The following is an 18802-nucleotide window of genomic DNA, read 5'->3' as shown; positions in this document are numbered from 1 at the left end:
CTTACACTACTAGTTACTGAAAAAAGTAATATTATTACAGTAACTAGTTACTTTGTAACTAGTTACACCCAACACTGCATTAGAGCAATCGTAGTATGATTTTGTACAGGTTGGTGGAGTATGTAGTACACATATTATGTGGTTTCATCTACCCGTAGATTCGTTATTTGAGAATGGCCTTCTTGTACGAAGATTTTTTGCCATACCCTAGGTTTTCGTGAAACGCCACCACTGGTTGTTGGCAAACAGATGAGGGATTGGAACAGGACTCGATGCACACACGCTAGATTGTTCGGGTCGTCTCGGGTCTGTTCTGCAAAAACACATTCATTTTAAATGACCCGAGATGCCAAGCCGCTATTATTATACGCGACCCGTGTCAGATGCACATGTAATACTTTTAGACACGTAGGTCAGACCTGTTTTTTTTTTAACTAAGTGGACCCGTGAAGACCTCTAATATGAGGTCATGTAATAAAAAAGGAAGAGTGCTACTGTTTGTATTTAAAAGTCTACATTTTCTCTTATGAGCATTCACATCAGACGCGGAAGAGGCGGCAAGCGCCAGTGATTTGCATGTTAAAGGTACACTTCACCCATTTGCACTAAGCTTTGTATAGTTAGAACCCCAGTCATGTTTTTGAATGGTCGTGCATCATTTCCACAGTTGCAGCTGAGACAGGAGAAATACAGATTTCAGTGTTGCACTTCCTTCTTTCAATGATGTAAAAATCATCATTTTGCATCATTGAAAGAAGGAAGTCCAATATTTTTGTTGAGGGGGTGAGACTACAAACACTCCTTTTCGCGGTCAAATAGGCACCGAATGTTAAATGTATTTTACATTTCGACTACAAACATGACGCACTTTTAATAAAGATTAATGTTTCTACGGGTGAAATGCTCCTTTAAGTCAATGTAAAGACGTGAATAGGCATCTTGCGACGTGGTACACGCAAATGGTGCGGAATTGAGCGTTGCCGCAAGACACGCGCGAGTATAAAAATCTGAACTTTGGCGGATATTTGCCACGTTAACCAATCAGGAGCTTGCTCTAGTAGTCACGTGATTACAGGGAGCGAGCGGAGTCGCAGAAGCCCCTCTCGTGACATGAATTTCCGCGTGATTGTCTCGAATGACTAGAATTTCACGCACTAATGAAGCGAGTAAACTCAAAATGTTCACGCCTCCAACTACACACGAATAGCGCGTTTTTGCCCCCTCTACCGCAGTTGGTGTGAATGCATAGTTAGTGATTCTTGCCTCACTATTGCCCCCTTGTGTTTGTCCCCATCCAGCATACGAACCTCTGGCGCCCCCTCCTCCTCCGGTGGCGACCGCGGTGCCCGTGTGGCAGGATCGCACCATTGCCTCCTCTAAGCTTCGCATGCTGGAGTACTCTGCGTTTATGGAGGTTCCACAGGACCAGGATAGCGTAAGTAGAGATTGTTTATGAATTTCAAAGTGTAAATACTTAATACTTAACAGTATTGTCTAATTTTTCCATTCACAGTATAGCAAACACCTGTTTGTCCACATTGGCCAGACCAACCCCTCCTACAGCGACCCTCTGCTGGAGGCTGTGGACATACGGCAGATCTACGACAAGTTTCCAGAAAAGAAAGGTGGACTCAAGGAGCTGTACGAGAAAGGCCCTCAAAATGCTTTTTTCTTGGTAAAATTCTGGGTGAGTTACAGATATTTCATGGATGATATAGCTAAGCTGTGCAAACAAACCCTGAACCCTGGATATTATATTGGAGTTCATGCATCTCGCCCAAGAGATCTATGGTATCACAATGATATTATAATAAAGCAATCAGACAGTTTTCATGATAAAATGTGTGAAAAGATGGCATAGACTTGAATAAGAAGAACAACCAGAGCCAGAATATCATACATGGTTGACTTTGGCTGATCTCAACCATACAATAATGCCCCATCAACTGCTCAGAAAGGTCTCATGTCATTTATTTCTCCATCTTAGGCGGATCTCAATAACAGCAGCATTCAGGACGGGCCGGGCTCTTTCTACGGGGTCAGCAGTCAGTACAGCAGCTCTGAAAACATGACCATCACCGTCTCAACCAAAGTGTGCTCATTCGGCAAGCAAGTGGTGGAGAAAGTGGAGGTGAGCTTGTTTGCCGAAACTATCAAAATGTTAACATGATGGTAGTGCACAGCTTCTTTTTGACAGTCTTGCCTGCTATTAACATCCACGTTTATTCGATTTACAGACAGAATATGCCCGCGTTGAGGGGGGGAAGTGTTTGTATCGTATCCATCGTTCTCCCATGTGTGAATATATGATCAACTTTATCCACAAACTCAAGCACCTGCCTGAGAAATACATGATGAACAGCGTATTAGAAAACTTCACCATCCTACAGGTAAAAGTCACCAAAATTCACCTGCAAGGATGTTAACACATTGTGTCACTGTTGCCTTTATGCGTGCATGCTTTGCCTTTATGCGTGCATGCATTTGCCTTTATGCGTGCATGCATTTGCCTTTATGCGTGCATGTTTATGCGTGCATGCATTTGCCTTTATGCGTGCATGTTTATGCGTGCATGTTTATGCGTGCATGCATTTGCCTTTATGCGTGCATGCATTTGCCTTTATGCGTGCATGCATTTGCCTTTATGCGTGCATGCATTTGCCTTTATGCGTGCATGCATTTGCCTTTATGCGTGCATGCATTTGCGTTTATGCGTGCATGCATTTGCGTTTATGCGTGCATGCATTTGCGTTTATGCGTGCATGCATTTGCGTGCGTGCATTTGCGTGCATGCGTGCGTGCATGCGTGCATGCATTTACGTGCATGCGTGCATGCATTTGCGTGCATGCGTGCATGCATTTGCGTGCATGCATTTGCGTTTGCATGTATGCGTGCATGCATTTGCTTGCATGCATTTGGCAGACGCTTTTATCCAAAGCAACTGGCATTGCATTACAAGGTACACATTTATTCAACATGTTTGCTCCCTGTGTCCAAACCCATGACACCTAACACATTGAGCTATACATGAGCTGTTAAAGGTTTTTAGGTTTGAATGTATATAGGAGGTGAATGTACATAATGTATTTGCTCACATAAACCTATAAATGCAATCTTCAAAGATGCTTTACATGTTCTTTTCTCTGTTTAATGCATTACAGGTGGTGACCAACAGGGAAACGCAGGAGACTCTATTATGTATAGCGTTTGTATTTGAAGTGTCGACAAGCGAACATGGGGCACAATACCATGTCTACAGGCTCATTAAGGACTAGTTACTTCACAATCGATTCTGTCAGCAGACTTCTTTTGCTTCACACACTTTCTCTAAACAAACGTGGAGGACTATGCCAAATTGTTCGAACATCAGAGGAATACGCCAAAATGTTACAAAAAACCAAATGTTTCGCTTGTGTTTTAATCCAGGAGCAGAATCGAATTGAGTCCTATAGTATTACTCTGTTAAAAAAAAGTTTTGTATGTTTTTAAATGCCTTAAATACAAAATGGGTCACATTGGTTTTTGTTGCATATAGAAATCGTGATGTCTTTAAAGCTTTGTTTTGTCTCCACTGAGGGAATGTGAATGTGTTAATGGAATAGAGAGTCTTTAATGCGTAAAGACAACGTGTGCCGTCTATGACCAGAACGGTACATGCAGCATTTTACAGTGATGTACTAGGGTGAATGTCATGTGCATATTTTACCCCAATATAATAAAAAGCAGATAAAATATTTTTTTTATATTTCTTGCATAAAACAATCAAGGCTTAATTTTTTTACATTGTGACATTTTTAAGTCATCATAGCATAATTCACAACTATCATAATATCAATTCCTTATCGTATAAATATTTTATATGTATAGTATTTGTTTCAGTAATAAGAAAATGTGTTTACAATAAGCTTAATTGTCTTTATGCAAAGGAAATAAATAAAAAATATTTGGGGGTGAAATGTTGCCTTTACAACTTGTCAACGAATTCACTAGTTTGTAAATGAGGACCAGGTTGGCCAGCAGAGGGTTTACAGTCATCTTTTTAAAGGACAAGATCACACCGTAGTTACATTATCAGTTTCCTGAATAAAAAAAGATTATGGCTGTAAAGTCTGTTACTAAGCTAGCTAATGTCTTTAAAACAGTCGAAGAGGTGTCATTAAATTGTTTGCAGGTACTAAAGGATATTGATAAGTTGAAATAGTGAGTGCCTTTTTTTTAATAAACACTAAGTTGATTGATACTCTGAAGTGCCTTTTGACTACCTCTTAAAATAGTACGAATAGGTAAAGCGATCAATTTCTTTATACTACATCATGACAAAGTATTTAAGTCGGCCGTTTGTCGATGTTTTCTAGAGATTCATAAACTAAGGAAAGGTCAAACTGTTTAAAGGTCAAACCTGATCATGGACATGAATCTGTCGAGCTAAATGTCCCTGTAGTTCGAAGAAAGTGGCTTCACAGTTTCTACCCATCAATACGATAGATTTTAACCGTGTATGATGGGACAATACCTGTATAGGTATACCTCTTATTCCCTTGTCTTTTTTTTAATGGAGGATATTGTGTTGTTTCTCTGGTGCTCTCAATCCCTAAACATTTTTTTGCATTTCCAAACTTCTCGTTTTTTTCTCTTTCACAGTTTACTGTGTACCTTCCTTACATTTTCAACAAGTAAATTACTCTTCGGTTTACTTGTCAGATTCTTTCATTTTTGGTTATAGCGTCAGGTTTTATCTCTTGTTTGTTAAAAGTCTAAAAAGGGAAAGTTATTAATTTCACCCTGCACATCAGCACTCGATCACCTTACACAGGATGTACAGCACCTGATTTACAGTTCGTATGGTTTGTGCATCTCTGTAGTGTTTTTAACTCCCTTTAGATGTAGATTTGGGATCAAAGTTCAGTTGTGTTTATGGTTCTAGTTTACTCTGTTGAATGCGCCAGGTGTTCAGCATGGATTTGCTTTATCGTTGAATGCCATTTGAACCTACTGAACTAAAAGGTTTTATTAAATGAGATCATCTTTTCTACTACTGAATTTTACAAATAATTCGATCAAATTCAATGTTTGAAGTGCCTGACTCTGATGAAGCCATATTTGTTCAATCTTTTCAATTTCAGAAGGCAGCACTGTTATGGTTTAGTGCTCGATAACATTTTTATGTCCAGATGACAGTCAGTATAGTTAGTTTTCTGAAGGTACTGCTAATTTTTAAGTACATGAGACAAGCAGAAATGTAATGTATATTGGTTCAGCGTTAACCTACATTATCGTGTTTGACGACAGTTTCCTCAATTGTATTTTTTTCTCGGCTCTCTTCCCTTTTTTTATAATTATTGTTATTATAATTATTAATTTTATGTTTGCTCTTTGACTTTCGATTGATGCTGTATGCATACATTGAAAATGTTGTGTGTTACTTTTATTTTCATGCCATAATAGTGGTGTTGGCAAAACCTTTCCCCCATTTTTTTTAACAGGATTGTTGCCTTGGTTACCAATTGTGCATTGCAATTATGTATTGAATATTTTCATTGTTAGGGGTTTGTACAATATAATCAAAACAATGTATAGCAATACCAATAAAAATGGCATGGGTCTCCTTGGACCATATTTCTTACAACACATTTGTTTATTTGTTAAAGTGTTCGAAAGCTGTCAATTGTTAAAATATACCTTGTAAATTATTAAATGTATGTAGAAAAAATAAGTAGATTTGAACAACTACAATGATTTACTACAACAAATTAAATAGAATACAATAGAAATCGTAAATCATTAAAAACATAAGTAGATTATAATTTAATGTTAGATTGAACTGAAAATGTAACTTCTGTTTAATTAAACAAATATGCTATATTTACTAAATTTAAGTTAATTTAAGTGTAAGGGGAGCTAACACTAAATATATGACACTTTAGCTCATCATTTTATTCAGTTTTTTAATACTGTATATTGCAATACAGTATAGTAACGTTATGATAATCATGTAGTATTGTTGATTTGAGTTTTTTCACATTTATTTATATAGCGCTTTTTTGTAAGAGTGAAATATTCAGATATTTACTCTTACATAGATTTTTATTTTTAATTTCCAGTCACATTATAATCATATTATAATAAGACATTAAGCGTTTAAATATACGTATTGCGTACATATTAAGTATACCAATTTGTTAGGCGAATAAGATGCTTTCATCGAACACGCGCGTGATGTCTTGGTTATGCGTCTGGACAGAACTTAACTTCCGGTCTCTGTTTAATGGGTAAATAAAACTCTGGAACAAATACCTCGTGGAAAATAACAAATGTTTTGGTTTCCTAAAGACGACGATCATTTATCACAGCCATGTAACGGGAGATTTGGCAGCCGATCAGTAGTAATTAATGTATACATTAATTTTTTCTCAGTAACATTAGCTCAATGTAGTTTTTGATATGATATAACTATGATTTGAACAAAAGTAATCTACTAATTATTTTTATAATTAATTTATTTTGCTCATTATCAAAAATAAACTACTCTTAAAGGACTCTATATTGTTATTGATTCTTTGCATACGTTAACCGGAAATTACCTTTGTTCCACGATAGCCGTTTGTTTATGTTGTTACTGATACATTTATTATATTAAAAAGAAAATAAACAACAAAAAATGTAAACTGATAAGATATTATTATCGCTTAAACAACGTCAAACCGTCCCTGTTTGTTTTACTCAGTTTCCCAGCATTCCAATCGACGCCGCGCTGAGACTGACGTGCCAGTGACGTCAGAGCTGCATTCAGCAGAAGTCTTGTTGTGGACTGCGGCACTTGTGTTGTGAATTTAAGCAAAAGTTACATTTTTTGCGGTGTTATGCATTAGATATATATATGGTAAATACTTTTAAGTGTCAATCACGGGTAGTTTCTAAATGTTGTTTCAATGCTCGTCAGCTGTTATGTGTAAAAAAAGTCCAACAAAGAGTTTCTATTAAACGACATCCAGGTCACCGGACAGATGAGGAAGTAGTGGACACGATATGAGCCACACCGTCTTCCTCAAACTTTCTTCATTACAGACTTCATAACGGAACAAAAACAGATTGAGATTCATCGCGTGCAACATCAAGTAAGTTTAAGGTAAAATCAATGCTGTATCTAAAATATATAGTAATAGACACGTACTGCCAGTGTGTTTACAGTTGACATAGCGATTGATGTCTTTGTACTGCTTATATTTGAAGTTGACACACAAGCCATCGCGGGATAGAAGCGTCTTAGAAGTATATGTATATTTTTATATTTTTTAAACGACATCGTAAACTGTAAATGCCATTGCATTAGACAGCAAATGATCAAACCAAGTGACATTTATTTTAAAGAACGAAAAAAGCTTTTCACAAAAAGGTTCTTAAATAAAACGATGTACTACTCAAAATTCAGATGTTAGTGAAAGATGTCCTGCTAAACACCTGTACTATGAACTAATTTCATACACCACTAAAAACACCTTGACACGATATGTAAAAATGGTAAAGGCTAAGAAAAACTCGACACTTGCTTTGATACATTATTATTTAATGTTATTTGTTGTAAAGATCGTCTTATTACTGTATAATAATGCCACGTTCACATTCAACAGTTGGCATTCTGACACGTGTACCTGTTTATTGTTTCTGTCTGCTTATTCTGTCCATTGTGATCACTATCATTAGCCTGACGTTGTCATACTCAATTCTAGTCAGAATTTGAGTCTGATACCGCTCCATTGAGCTATAATTATGAGGCGTGTCTCAACCGAAAAATGCCTCTGCACTCAATTGGATAGACCTACGACCAATCAGAGCAACGGGGTGTGAGACGTATGTTGAAATGACGTATTTGCAGCTTGACCGAACTGCTAGTTATTTCGCTACGACACACACTACAAGTCTGAGTTTGCGAACGTACATCAACACCTACTATGTTTACAACATTTCATTTATATCACATTAAGTCATACAGTAAGACTATCTCTTACCATTTGTACATTAGTTGAACTTCATCCACGACGATACCCATTACGTTTGCTTGTTATATCCATCTCGTCGTGCACACCGAGTTGCATCGCCGTGATACCCATTTTAGTTGCTTCTTTAACTTGATCTTTCATAAGTGCGACAACTTTTGTCGAATCCCGTAGGACGGCAAAAACATCAACAAATGCCTTGCTCGCGTTTCTCTGTTCCTCTTTTAAAATCAATGCTCTGTCGATATCTTTTAGAACAGACTCAATGTCAGAGTCCACACATCTGATTTCTACCGCGGCAGCCATTTCGTTGTAAACAACAGATTCAACACACGCGCTCTTTGGTGACGTGGTTGATTTACGTTACTGATCATCTGTCCATCATCATATAAAGCCCGCCCTGACAATTTGATTGGTTCGACCAGCTTTGGGTCGAGCATAGTAGCAACTCAACGGTGAAACTCCAGACCGATCTTCCCGTTCCTCAAAATGTTGTGGGCGGGGCTAAGATCGGCTGGCACCCAGGCTACACTATCATGTGTTTTAATTACTGTAAATTTCCTTGATTGGTAATATGACAATTAGTTGCCTGAATATTTTTAATGTTCCAGGGTTAAGTACTAAAAAGAAAAGCATGTTACTACCATAAACACACAATTGCAGAATATATGGGTCATTCTACGGAAATGTCAATTTTTCTGTCTCTAGCCTTTACAGAAATATTACACTTGAAAAACACTTTAGGGTAACAATTTTTTATATGTTAAAATGAAACAGTATGTTATTTGAACAATGAAATCTTCTTGAGCCATCAATGTGACAATATTTGATTTTTATTAATTAATTAATTAGAATTCCAAGCACCACAGAAGTGCTCGGCCCCACAGGTATGCACAGAGGGAAAATGATTTATTTTTAGGTCAAAAACTGTGTTTTCTTTCATTTAAAATACAATAATGTGTCTATAACTATCAAATATATGATGTAAAAAACAAAATGGTAAATAAATATTATAAAATATATAATGAAAGTAGTGGTCCCCTGGAGTTGTGTCACTGGTGTTAACGTTTAACAAAAAAGCTCTTATTAAAAAAAAATCACACTGATGACATCACTTGACTTCCTTCTTTCAATTTCCTGGAGATCTATAAAGTTTTTTTCATGAAAATTGTCACTGGTGTTACTGTCACTGGTGTCACCTTTCTTATGGGTAACATCAGTGAAGATTATTAACACCAGTGGTTTGTTGTGTCACTGGTGTTACAGTGTCTTTTGTCTTTCACATTAAATAAAACCTGTGACATGATGGTAATTTTAAATTCATTGAATTCTGCTACACTTAAGAATTAAGCTTTAAAGGTTTGTATGATTGCTTGTTTATAACTGTTTTTCAAATATTTTCATTGCAATAGCAAATACTGGTTGTGAAATTGAACTAACATCATTCAGTCACACTTTTAACAAACCTGATAAAAAGAAATAAAACATAATCTCCTTATTAGTTAGATTATCATTCATGTTCTGACTGCATGTACTGAAAACAAAATCAGTTTAAAATATAATAATAATAATATTTCATAAACACTTTTTAATATTGCTAAAATAGTAAGGTAACACCACCAGTGACAAAAAGTGGTGTATGTGGTCTTTAAGGGTATGCTCATAAAAACTGTCATTTATGTAATATATATTAAATATATAGTATGTATAATAGTAAATGTAAATTTTATTGTTTTCATAAATGGATCAGTGATGGGTATATTGAATATTTGAGCTCATAAAAACTAATATTTCAATATTTGTTTATTTTAATGACGTTCATTTTTATGTATTTTTCATTTTGTTACAATTTCACAGAAGGCTTATGATTTGGAAATATCCACAACAAGCTAAGCTTATTTATTTTCTGTATATATGTGATTTTAAAGTTGAAAACATTGTAAAAAAAATCATTGTAAAAAAATTATAATTTTTAGAAATTATTCTTTAAAAAATAACTTACAGTAAAATAGCGTTAAAACCCCAAATACTTGGTGTTTCAAGTCGATCGTTAGTACAAATTCAGTACGGTTTGATCTTACAGAAATTATATTATACCTTTACCCCAACCCCAAGTGAAGTTTAAAGTTTGAGGACTTGACAAAGTACGCCATCATCATGTAAACAGACTCGAAAGACAAGTGAGAGCCCGAAGTGAATGAAAATTAAGTTAAAACTCTAAATACTTAAATTAGTCTGAGATCTGAATTGCCAAAGCATTCAGAAATACATACAAATTAATTTTCATGTAGATTTTACATTAAAATCTGTATAAGACAGTTAGACAGTACAGGTGAAGTGAAAAAGCATTAAATGAACAGTAACCTTAGGGGGTGTGCACACCAAAGCTTTTATGCCGGCCACCAGCGTATGTTTTAAATTTTTTCAACGGAACTGCAGCGTTTTCAAAAAAGCCAGCAGCTTTTTTCCGTGCTGAAAGCCTGCGCTTGGCGGATTTTCCCTGCTCGGCGATGAGTGAAAAGTTCAGCCCATCAATGTCAGTTCTCACATGGCCGTCCAATCAGAGTGGAGGAGGGGCAGGACAAATATCACAACAATCAACCGGCGCATCGTACAACGACTGAAAAATAAAGCAGAAGTATTGTAGCAAGCAAGGCGCTCAGCTGAATAAAGCTGGTAGTCGGCTGAAATAAAGTTGTCCGTCCGGGCGTTTTCAGACGGATAAAAGCTTTGGTGTGCACGCCTCTTAACCCTGTGGTGGCTCATTTACAACAAACAAACATTTAAATTACATTTTTTCTATTCAATTTATTATTGCAGATTGAATATTCAACCCTTCGTGCACATCCTCAAAATAATCTAACAAAATTGTATATATTTTTTCTTTAATATATTGAACATGTAGTCTTTAATGTGATAAATAACAGGCTTCATATTAAACTACACATTCCTGAAATATCCCTAAAAAGAAAAAAATCAGCCGGAGTTTTACATTACATAAATAATTTGCAATAATGGACATTGAAGTTTCTAATTACATTTCTTTGTAGAAAAAATAATACTATGGAAGTGAATGGGCCTCACGGTCGGTTTGGTTACAAACATTCCTCAAAATATCTTCCTTTGTGTTCATCAGAACGAAGAAATGTATACGGATTTGTAACAACATGAGAGTGGGAAAATAATATCAAATTTTTCATTTTTGGGTGAACTATCTCTTTAAGTGCTCCCCAGCACCACACACCTACAAAATTGAAACTGAAAATTGAAATTGAAAATGAACGTCTTTTAGATCGTAGCACAGCTATATTAACAGAATTTACAATACAGTAAGTTAAGATAATGTCAGTAGTCATTTACACAAGTTCAATATGCAGTTGATTTACGGAACCATGTCAGAAGTTTATGGAGGTTTGTAAATTACTTGTTTGATTATCCACCAGGCAAATTTGGTAAGTCTGATAACACGTAGCATGACATGACCATGTTTTTTGTACCCTGTACCATGGTATTTTGAGAATATGTTGAATGTAAATACAATAGTTTATGAATATGGTAATTAATGTATCACTGTGCCATGGTAAAGTACAACCATGGTGCTTAAATCTGATTAGTTTTACATTAAAGCTGTTTAGTTGCTGTATGGTGTCACCATGACGACACAGCGGGATCAGCAGGTGGACCTTTGACCGTCGGATTTGGCTGGAGCTATAAAGATATCCACCAGTATTGTTGGGCGCCTGCTTTATGATTTATGAGCTGTGAAGTGTTTTATAGCTGTATGCCTTTATCAGTGGATTGATTCGTAGTCCAAGCTGTTTAAATCCCCTTATAGTCTGATTGTAAGGTGTTAGCGAGTATGTCAAAAACTAGGGAGTATTGCACAACAGATACTGCAGACAGATATTTCAAAGATGGTTGAAATGTATTTTTAGTTCAGTTTCTGTTTCTTTGCATAAATCCTTATTGCAATCATTTCTTTAAAACAACCATTTAGTCCACATGCAGTCTTACTAACTCGACAAGATTTGTGTTTTGTGTAAACGGTGTTGAAATAAATGTGTTTAAGTATTGCTAGTTCTGAGAAAACCCAACTGAATTGAACTAGTTCTCAGGATTGTTTTGTCTTACCTCATTGTGCTAAACTAGTTTGAGCTGTGTAGTTAAATTCCATCCACTGTCCTTACAGACTCGCCCACACCCATTCCAAAAGAATCTGTGCTTATCGCCATGACAACCTCTGCACCAATCACACTGCGTGTCTTTTCTCTTAACTGCTGGTAAGTTTAATACTTAATAATTTCCTGATAAACTATTACTAATATTATAGGATAATATTATATTATAAGTCCACCTGTTACAGTAGATCTGAAATTCTTACATTTTAAATAGGTAAAGGGTCATGGTTGAGGGTCAGACTTAAAAATGGGTTTAACTAGTAAATAAATAAACATTATGACTAGCACTGTTTTCTCCCATAACAGAGTTGAACTTGCCTCTGTTGTGCATGTAACTGCACTTTTATTTGCAAAGCAAATATATTTATTAGGTTCATGCATAATTACAAAATAAATTATTATTATTATTATTATTATTATTTTAATAAACAGCATTGGTTTGATTGCATTGGCATTTTGTTTGACGTGTATGTTTTTAGGGGGATCAGATACCTGACTAAACTCCGCAAAGAGCGATTCCACATGATTGGAGATCTGCTGTATAATGAACAGTTTGATGTGATTTTACTACAGGAGGTAACGGATAAAAACACACACATTCACAGATGCGTGTAATTCAATAAGCAATTTTAAACAAAATGATTTTAATGTAGTCCATACACTAAAGGTTTAATGTTGTCAGCTTGTCAATCTCAATTGTACAATTTTACATCATTGAGTAAAATCAGAACTGGGTCATGTAAATATTTGATAAATGATTTATATTTTAAGTGATTTCATGCAAAATCAAAAGTCATTATTACAATTGATTTTTATATTACAGACAAATCATTATTTCTGTGGAATAGCATGCACTGATATATGTGTGTTAAAATAAATCAGTTTTGACTTTTATAGGCTGTTTACACATTTGTCTTTATATATTTTGGACTGTTGAAAATATTTTTTACTCACTAACTTAACTTTTAAAACATAATTCAGTAAACTATGTAAATGCTATGTCCATAGTATTATGATGTATGTAATTGTATGCAATTATAATGGTGTTCTTTTTAAAGGTGCAGTGGGTAACGTTTATAGGGATCTTATGACAGAAATGTAAAATAACATAACTATATTATCAGTGGTGTATAAAAACTTTACGTAATGAACTGTATTGTTTTTGTTACCTTCGAATGAGTCGTTTTTATCTACATACACCACAGGTCCCCTTACACCTGTACATGGAAATCAACGCCATGTTTTAACAGTGCCCTAACTGGACAAACTGCTTTACAGAGCGTTTTTTGTCACTACGTTGTCTCAGATGATGACATGTTTGTCCTGTGGCGACCACCGTAGCTTCTCTATGCGTTTAAAAAAAGGGAGGGGTAAGCTGTGGACTGAGCCATTGGTTGCAATTCACAATCTTACCACTAGTCGCTAAACTCTACACACAATCACTTGCCTTTAATGGCATTACCTAATATTGCATATTTCTTGAAATAAAAATTTGCACGCTGCGTTTGTGTAACTCTAAACAGTGAATCAAGTTTGTGTAATCTAACGTTAATATCTGAACTTTTGGTATAGTCATTGTGGTAGGGGAAAGCATTACGTAGTCAATTTCACAGCAACTTCATCAGCGCTGGAAGTGCGCATGCACTTGAAGTTCAAATAGATTTGATTGGCTGTCAATGGTTTATCGTTCATCAGGTGGGAAAAAAATCGCCCAGAAAGTGATCCCAACGATATTGTTTTTTTTTTATCTTTATCGTTATAGTTGTGGTGTGAACCCTGCTATTCTGTTTAATATAAAACGATTTTAAAACTATTTTAATTTTTTTGTAGTTATTGTTATAATGTGAAAGCCCCTTTAGTGAAACACAGACTATATCATCTTCTTTTCTGGGTGTGGTTGATTACAGGTTTGGTGTGAGACGGATTTTCTCTTTTTAAAGCAGAAGCTCAGCAGCGTTTATCCTCATTCACATCATTTTAAAAGGTAAATACTGAGCTTTCAATGACATGGCAAGTTTTTAATGCTGATTCTGTGTTTCAGAGAAATCCGTTGGGTTTACGTACAGGTTTATTGGTATTTTCTGTCTTTTCATCCTCAGTGGGTTTATAGGTAGTGGACTGGTTGTCTTCTCCAAACACAGGATCCAAGACGCATTTTTGTACAGATATTCATTAAATGGCTATCCTTACATGGTGGGTTTGATTACATTTACCTTTCAAACATAAACATTTACACTATCAGTATTCACTGCAAAAAAATTACTTTTTTACGTATTATTTTTATCTTGTTTTTAGTGCAAATATCTGAAATTTCTTAAATCAAGATGTATTTTCTTGATAAGCAAAATGACCTAAGATTAAGTCTAAATAAGTCTAGTTTTTAGACAAAAAAAATACAAAGTCAAATTCTGCTTAAATCAAGCCAAAAATATCTGTCAGTGGGGAGAGAATTTTTTTCTTGAATTAAGTGTTTAAGAAAAAAAGTAACTTTTTTCAAGATTTTTTTTCTTGCGGCATTGGCAGATTTATTTATGTATTCATTTTGCTTGTTTTAAGCACGATTATTTTTTTGTCTAAAAACTCGACTTATTTTCTTAGGTCATTATGCTCAACAAGACAATACATCTTAATAAGATATTTGTACTGAAAACAAAACAAAAATAAAAAAGTAAGAAAAGTAATTTTTGCAGTGTTTGTGTTGACTCTGATTCGATCCCATGACCTTCGGTTGCTGGCATCTTCCTCTGCCATTTGAGCTACAGAAAACATCCTAAACATCTTTATTTACTTAAATCTGGAAAGAAGAAGGTGTACATTTAAATAATTGACACAAAAGCATTCCCATGTAAAAATAAATTAGCAAATTTAAGCACCGGTTCATATACAACAGCAATTCATTATGATTCAGAATAATGAGTCTGTCCATCTAAAAAAAAAAAAAATCTATAGCAAACGTAAGTAATAACTGAATTATTATAAATGATGGATGCTTCTGCTTTAAACAAATTAATTCATGCACGTGACTCTTTTAAACTGGTTTTCAGGCTCAGCATGGCGACTGGTTTGGCGGCAAAGCCGTTGGGAAGATCCTGCTTGACATATCTGGACTGGCGGTTCATGTGTTTGTCACTCACGTAAGTCCATGCATGTGGACATAATGGTGGACGTCCGTGTTTGTGTGCTTGTTGCAGCGGTTCATGTGTCTTCTCTCTCCTGCAGTTACATGCCGAATACTGTCGAGAGAGAGACTCGTATCTGCCGCACAGAGTTGTGCAGGCCTGGGAGCTTCAGCAGTTCATAAGGTGAAAAAAACATTTTGCTGTATTTTTTAAATTTAGTTGTATTTTTAACATGTTTGTAGGTGTCAGTTTTGGAAGTAAAATTAACTCACTTTATTATTACTAAAAGTAACATTTATAACAGCAATTATTGATTCTAGCAGCTACAATTGTTGTGGTAATCCTTGGTAATTTTTGCAGTGACGTTTATTTTCCGATTTGGGAATTATATCGTTACAGTCATTGCTGTCTGTTAGGGTCCCCATATCGCAGTTTGCTTTGTTTATTATCGAGTGCACTTTCTCTTGAAGGCACACTAGTGCCGGAGCAGATGTGGTGATCTTGGGTGGAGATCTCAACATGCACCCGGATGATCTCGGTACCAGATTGTTGAGAAACTGCACCGGACTGCTGGACTGCTTCACGGAGACGGCCAACTTTGATGTTAGTGTTTCATTCTGACAATACATTTAATGACAGTAAGTGTTAAGTGAACAGTCGCATGGCTGTATGTATTTTAATAGCACATGTTTCATCATCAATACCAGGGATGTGAGGGGGGGAACACACACGTAAGTGAAAACCCTTTCACAAACCCGCATGAACTCATTTCATTTGGTGGAGGAGTCCGAATAGACTACATTCTCTTTAAGGTAAATGCAAAAAGTTCAAGTCGTTTTTTTGTTGTATCTAACATTTCTTGTCAAATTAAAAGTGCTGTTTTTTGGCAGAGTTTGGGGCCAGTAGATGTAAGCTGTGAATCTTTGAGCACAACTAAGGGTCCCGTCCCCGGACAACCCTTCTCTTACTCTGACCACGAGGCACTTACTGCAGAGTTCCTTCTTACTACAAATGAAAAGGGGCGTGGATGCCCAGATAGAGAGTTTGGCTGTTTTCCAGGTATTCATGCTTTTGTAGTAATATTGTCAAATATTAAGCTTTTATCTTTAGTACTCCTTTAAAGCCCCAGGCTAATGACATGATAAGATTTTTGCGAAAATTCTTTGTTTTGACAGCTCGTATGTTTTATCACTTTTTTCTTTCTCAGAAAAGCTTCCTGAACTGGTAAATACAGTAAACGAAGCTCGTACTGAACTAAAAGTGGGCCTTCATTGTGCAGAGCGCATGCGGCACACGGTGGCACGGACAGGCATCATGGGCCTCGTTCTGTTACTACTGGAACTGGCCATAGCTGCGGTTCCCCTGTTTGCTCTCGCTCCCGATCAACCCTTTCCTAAAGCCTCCTTTTACCTGTTGGGGGTGCTGTGCTTTGCCGTCCTGCTCTTTGCTTCCCTGCTGTACATCTTTTACACCATGGAGGTTAAAGCACTTCAAGGAGCTGAAGACGAGATGAGATTGGCGATCACAAGCCTTCAGGAAAGACTAAAGGAGTCCCGCAAGGGTCTGTCTTCGGGCCATTCCCAAAATCTATTAGATGGCCAAGATCCGGGTCATTTGCAAGCAGATAACTCAACTTAGTTTGTTGTAAAGTTAAACTATTAGACAGCAATTATGAGAAGGACTCTTAGGCACTATTTTAGGATCTCTTAACTCAAGGATCCTCTTTTAATGACTTGTTCAGATTTTTCACCACCTATTTGGCGGGTTTTGTATTCACAGTTATTATCTATTTAACATGACTGGGGAACAGTAATCCCTAGAGGAAACCAAAGGGAAATTAGACAATATGATAAGAACATATTTTAAAATATGGTTTTAACAGATTCGGGTAACCTAAGAATGGACCACTATGGATTGGATGTGTGGCAGCTCTTTGTTACATATTACAAAGACATATTTTTAGGTTATTATTTATTAACTCAGTATTATTTTAACATTTGTAAATTGAGACCTGCAGGGCATGTGTCTCAGTTTTTTCTATGGTTAGTGTCATCATTGTCATCTTTTGTGTTTTAAATGTGATTGGTATTGTACACTTGAGAGTGTGTCCATAAAAAATGTAATTTTGAGTAGTACCAGATACAACCTCGTTTCTTGAGTTATTTATGGTTTCTGTTTAAAACAATCATGGTGGGAAACATTTATCAGTCTGTAGGTGGTGCTATGATTACTTTGTTTAATTGTAACACTCCATAACTGTATACATTAAGACACTTTCATTTTGTCTAACCTGTCAATAACCTCATTTATCTCTGATATACTGTAACACTTCATGCATATATCTTTTATAGAAAGAATAAACAATAGTCATCAGTTTGCAGGCCAGTGGTGTTTCAAGTGTTTCTTTGTATTTTTCCGGTTTAATAAAACAGGATGATCATGGGTTTTTATATGGGTTTATAGGGAGCATGCACTGATAACGTGTATGTAACTTTAATGCACTAAATTATTAAACAATATTCAACAATAGGGAATGCTGCTAAGGCGGAGTGTAAAATAAAGATGCTTTATAGTAAGGGTATTTAAACTTTGGGTCATGCATTGAATGATAAAACCTGTTTAGTCCAGTTATTAGCAACGCCAACAGTTTTAAAATTTACTTTGATGCATTTTGGTATTGCAATTAAATGTAAATTTCATTCATACAATGACTAGGACAATTGCAACGATTCTGATTTAAAAAACAATGATCCCCATAATTTCCATTTAAAGATAGGTCCAAAAAACGGCATATGCGCTCTAATAAGTGGTGTCATGGGTCTCCAGTTTTACTGTAAGTGATTTGGATGTATATCGTTTTGCCACTAGAGTGCAGTGTTGGCTATAAGTATTTACATCTCAGCAGTTTTAATAGAGCTGTATGTTTAGGTAATTATATGTTCAGATGCTATAATTACCCAAACATACAGTTTAACTTTTGAAGAAAAAAAAGGAGAGTTTTACTTTACATGTATAGAAAATATTACCTGTGGGCACACATTTAATTCAAGCCAAAAGGCAGTATATTTATATGTATTAGTAATTTAACAGTCTGTTATTTTGTGTCAGGTGTATGTTTGAGGTGTATTTAAAAGGAGAGAAAGTGACCACTCCTCATCGTTGTTTCTGAGCGGTGTAAGACAAAGCAAACAACTTTCCCATTGACTGGGTCAAAGTACAGATTGTCATCTGACAATAATGATGATGCATTACTTGCGCTGCGTGTCATAGGTGTGGCTCTGCATGTACAGTTAGTAATACAGTGTGTGTGATCTGCGCATGTGCAGTTAGTAATGCTGTGTGTCTGTTTGCACATGTTTAGTTAGTAATGCACTGTGTGTGTCTGCACAGGTGCGGTTAGTAATGCAGTGTGTCTCTTTCTGCACATGTGCAGTTATTAGTAACACAGCGTGACTGTCTGCACAAATGCAGTTAGTAATACAGCGTGTCTCTGTCTGCACATGTGCAGTT

At 35.9% G+C, this 18802-nt stretch overlaps 2 protein-coding genes across 14 annotated transcripts in view; both read left to right on the top strand.

The window, feature by feature from the left end:
- Positions 1-5627, top strand: part of tead3b (TEA domain family member 3 b) — a 44240-nt gene extending 38613 nt beyond the window's left edge. For all 7 annotated transcript variants that reach the window (XM_065279515.2, XM_065279512.2, XM_073815233.1 and 4 more), the window contains 5 exons: positions 1299-1435; positions 1514-1687; positions 1988-2131; positions 2238-2390; positions 3163-5627. In XM_065279515.2, coding sequence (XP_065135587.1) covers positions 1299-1435; positions 1514-1687; positions 1988-2131; positions 2238-2390; positions 3163-3276 — 722 coding nt within the window. In that variant the 3' untranslated portion in view covers positions 3277-5627. The remainder of the gene's footprint in view (positions 1-1298; positions 1436-1513; positions 1688-1987; positions 2132-2237; positions 2391-3162) is intronic.
- Positions 5628-6788: 1161 nt separating this feature from the next.
- On the top strand, positions 6789-17677 carry smpd2b (sphingomyelin phosphodiesterase 2b). 7 transcript variants are annotated; one of them, XM_073815230.1, is made up of 12 exons: positions 6789-7127; positions 7232-7270; positions 12185-12275; positions 12653-12749; positions 14081-14157; positions 14273-14366; positions 15218-15307; positions 15393-15475; positions 15763-15895; positions 16000-16104; positions 16183-16351; positions 16500-17677. In XM_073815230.1, the coding sequence occupies exons 3-12, from the start codon at positions 12226-12228 to the stop codon at positions 16928-16930; spliced, it is 1329 nt and encodes a 442-aa protein (XP_073671331.1). In that variant the 5' UTR covers positions 6789-7127; positions 7232-7270; positions 12185-12225; the 3' UTR covers positions 16931-17677. The 7 variants fall into 7 exon arrangements, with proteins under 7 accessions (XP_073671331.1, XP_065135578.2, XP_073671330.1 ...); XM_073815231.1 differs by lacking the exon at positions 7232-7270 and having other exon boundaries at positions 6805-6881; positions 6994-7120; positions 12183-12275; XM_065279506.2 differs by lacking the exon at positions 7232-7270 and having other exon boundaries at positions 6789-7116.
- The last annotated feature ends 1125 nt before the right edge of the window (positions 17678-18802 follow it).

The sequence above is a fragment of the Paramisgurnus dabryanus genome, chromosome 7, assembly GCF_030506205.2.
Source record: "Paramisgurnus dabryanus chromosome 7, PD_genome_1.1, whole genome shotgun sequence".
Classification (NCBI taxonomy): domain Eukaryota; kingdom Metazoa; phylum Chordata; class Actinopteri; order Cypriniformes; family Cobitidae; genus Paramisgurnus; species Paramisgurnus dabryanus.
Note: the sequence above shows the minus strand (reverse complement) of the source record. Positions and strands in the feature narration are given on the sequence as shown.

What these genes read in the sequence shown, in the direction of transcription:
- smpd2b (XM_065279506.2), top strand. Translation starts at nt 12,226, where the DNA reads ATGACAACCTCTGCACCAATCACACTGCGTGTCTTTTCTCTTAACTGC. An exon ending in GAGCTTCAGCAGTTCATAAG is followed by an intron (nt 15,476 to 15,762) that starts GTGAAAAAAACA and finishes TTTCTCTTGAAG; the next exon opens with GCACACTAGTGCCGGAGCAG. An exon ending in CGGAGACGGCCAACTTTGAT is followed by an intron (nt 15,896 to 15,999) that starts GTTAGTGTTTCA and finishes CATCAATACCAG; the next exon opens with GGATGTGAGGGGGGGAACAC.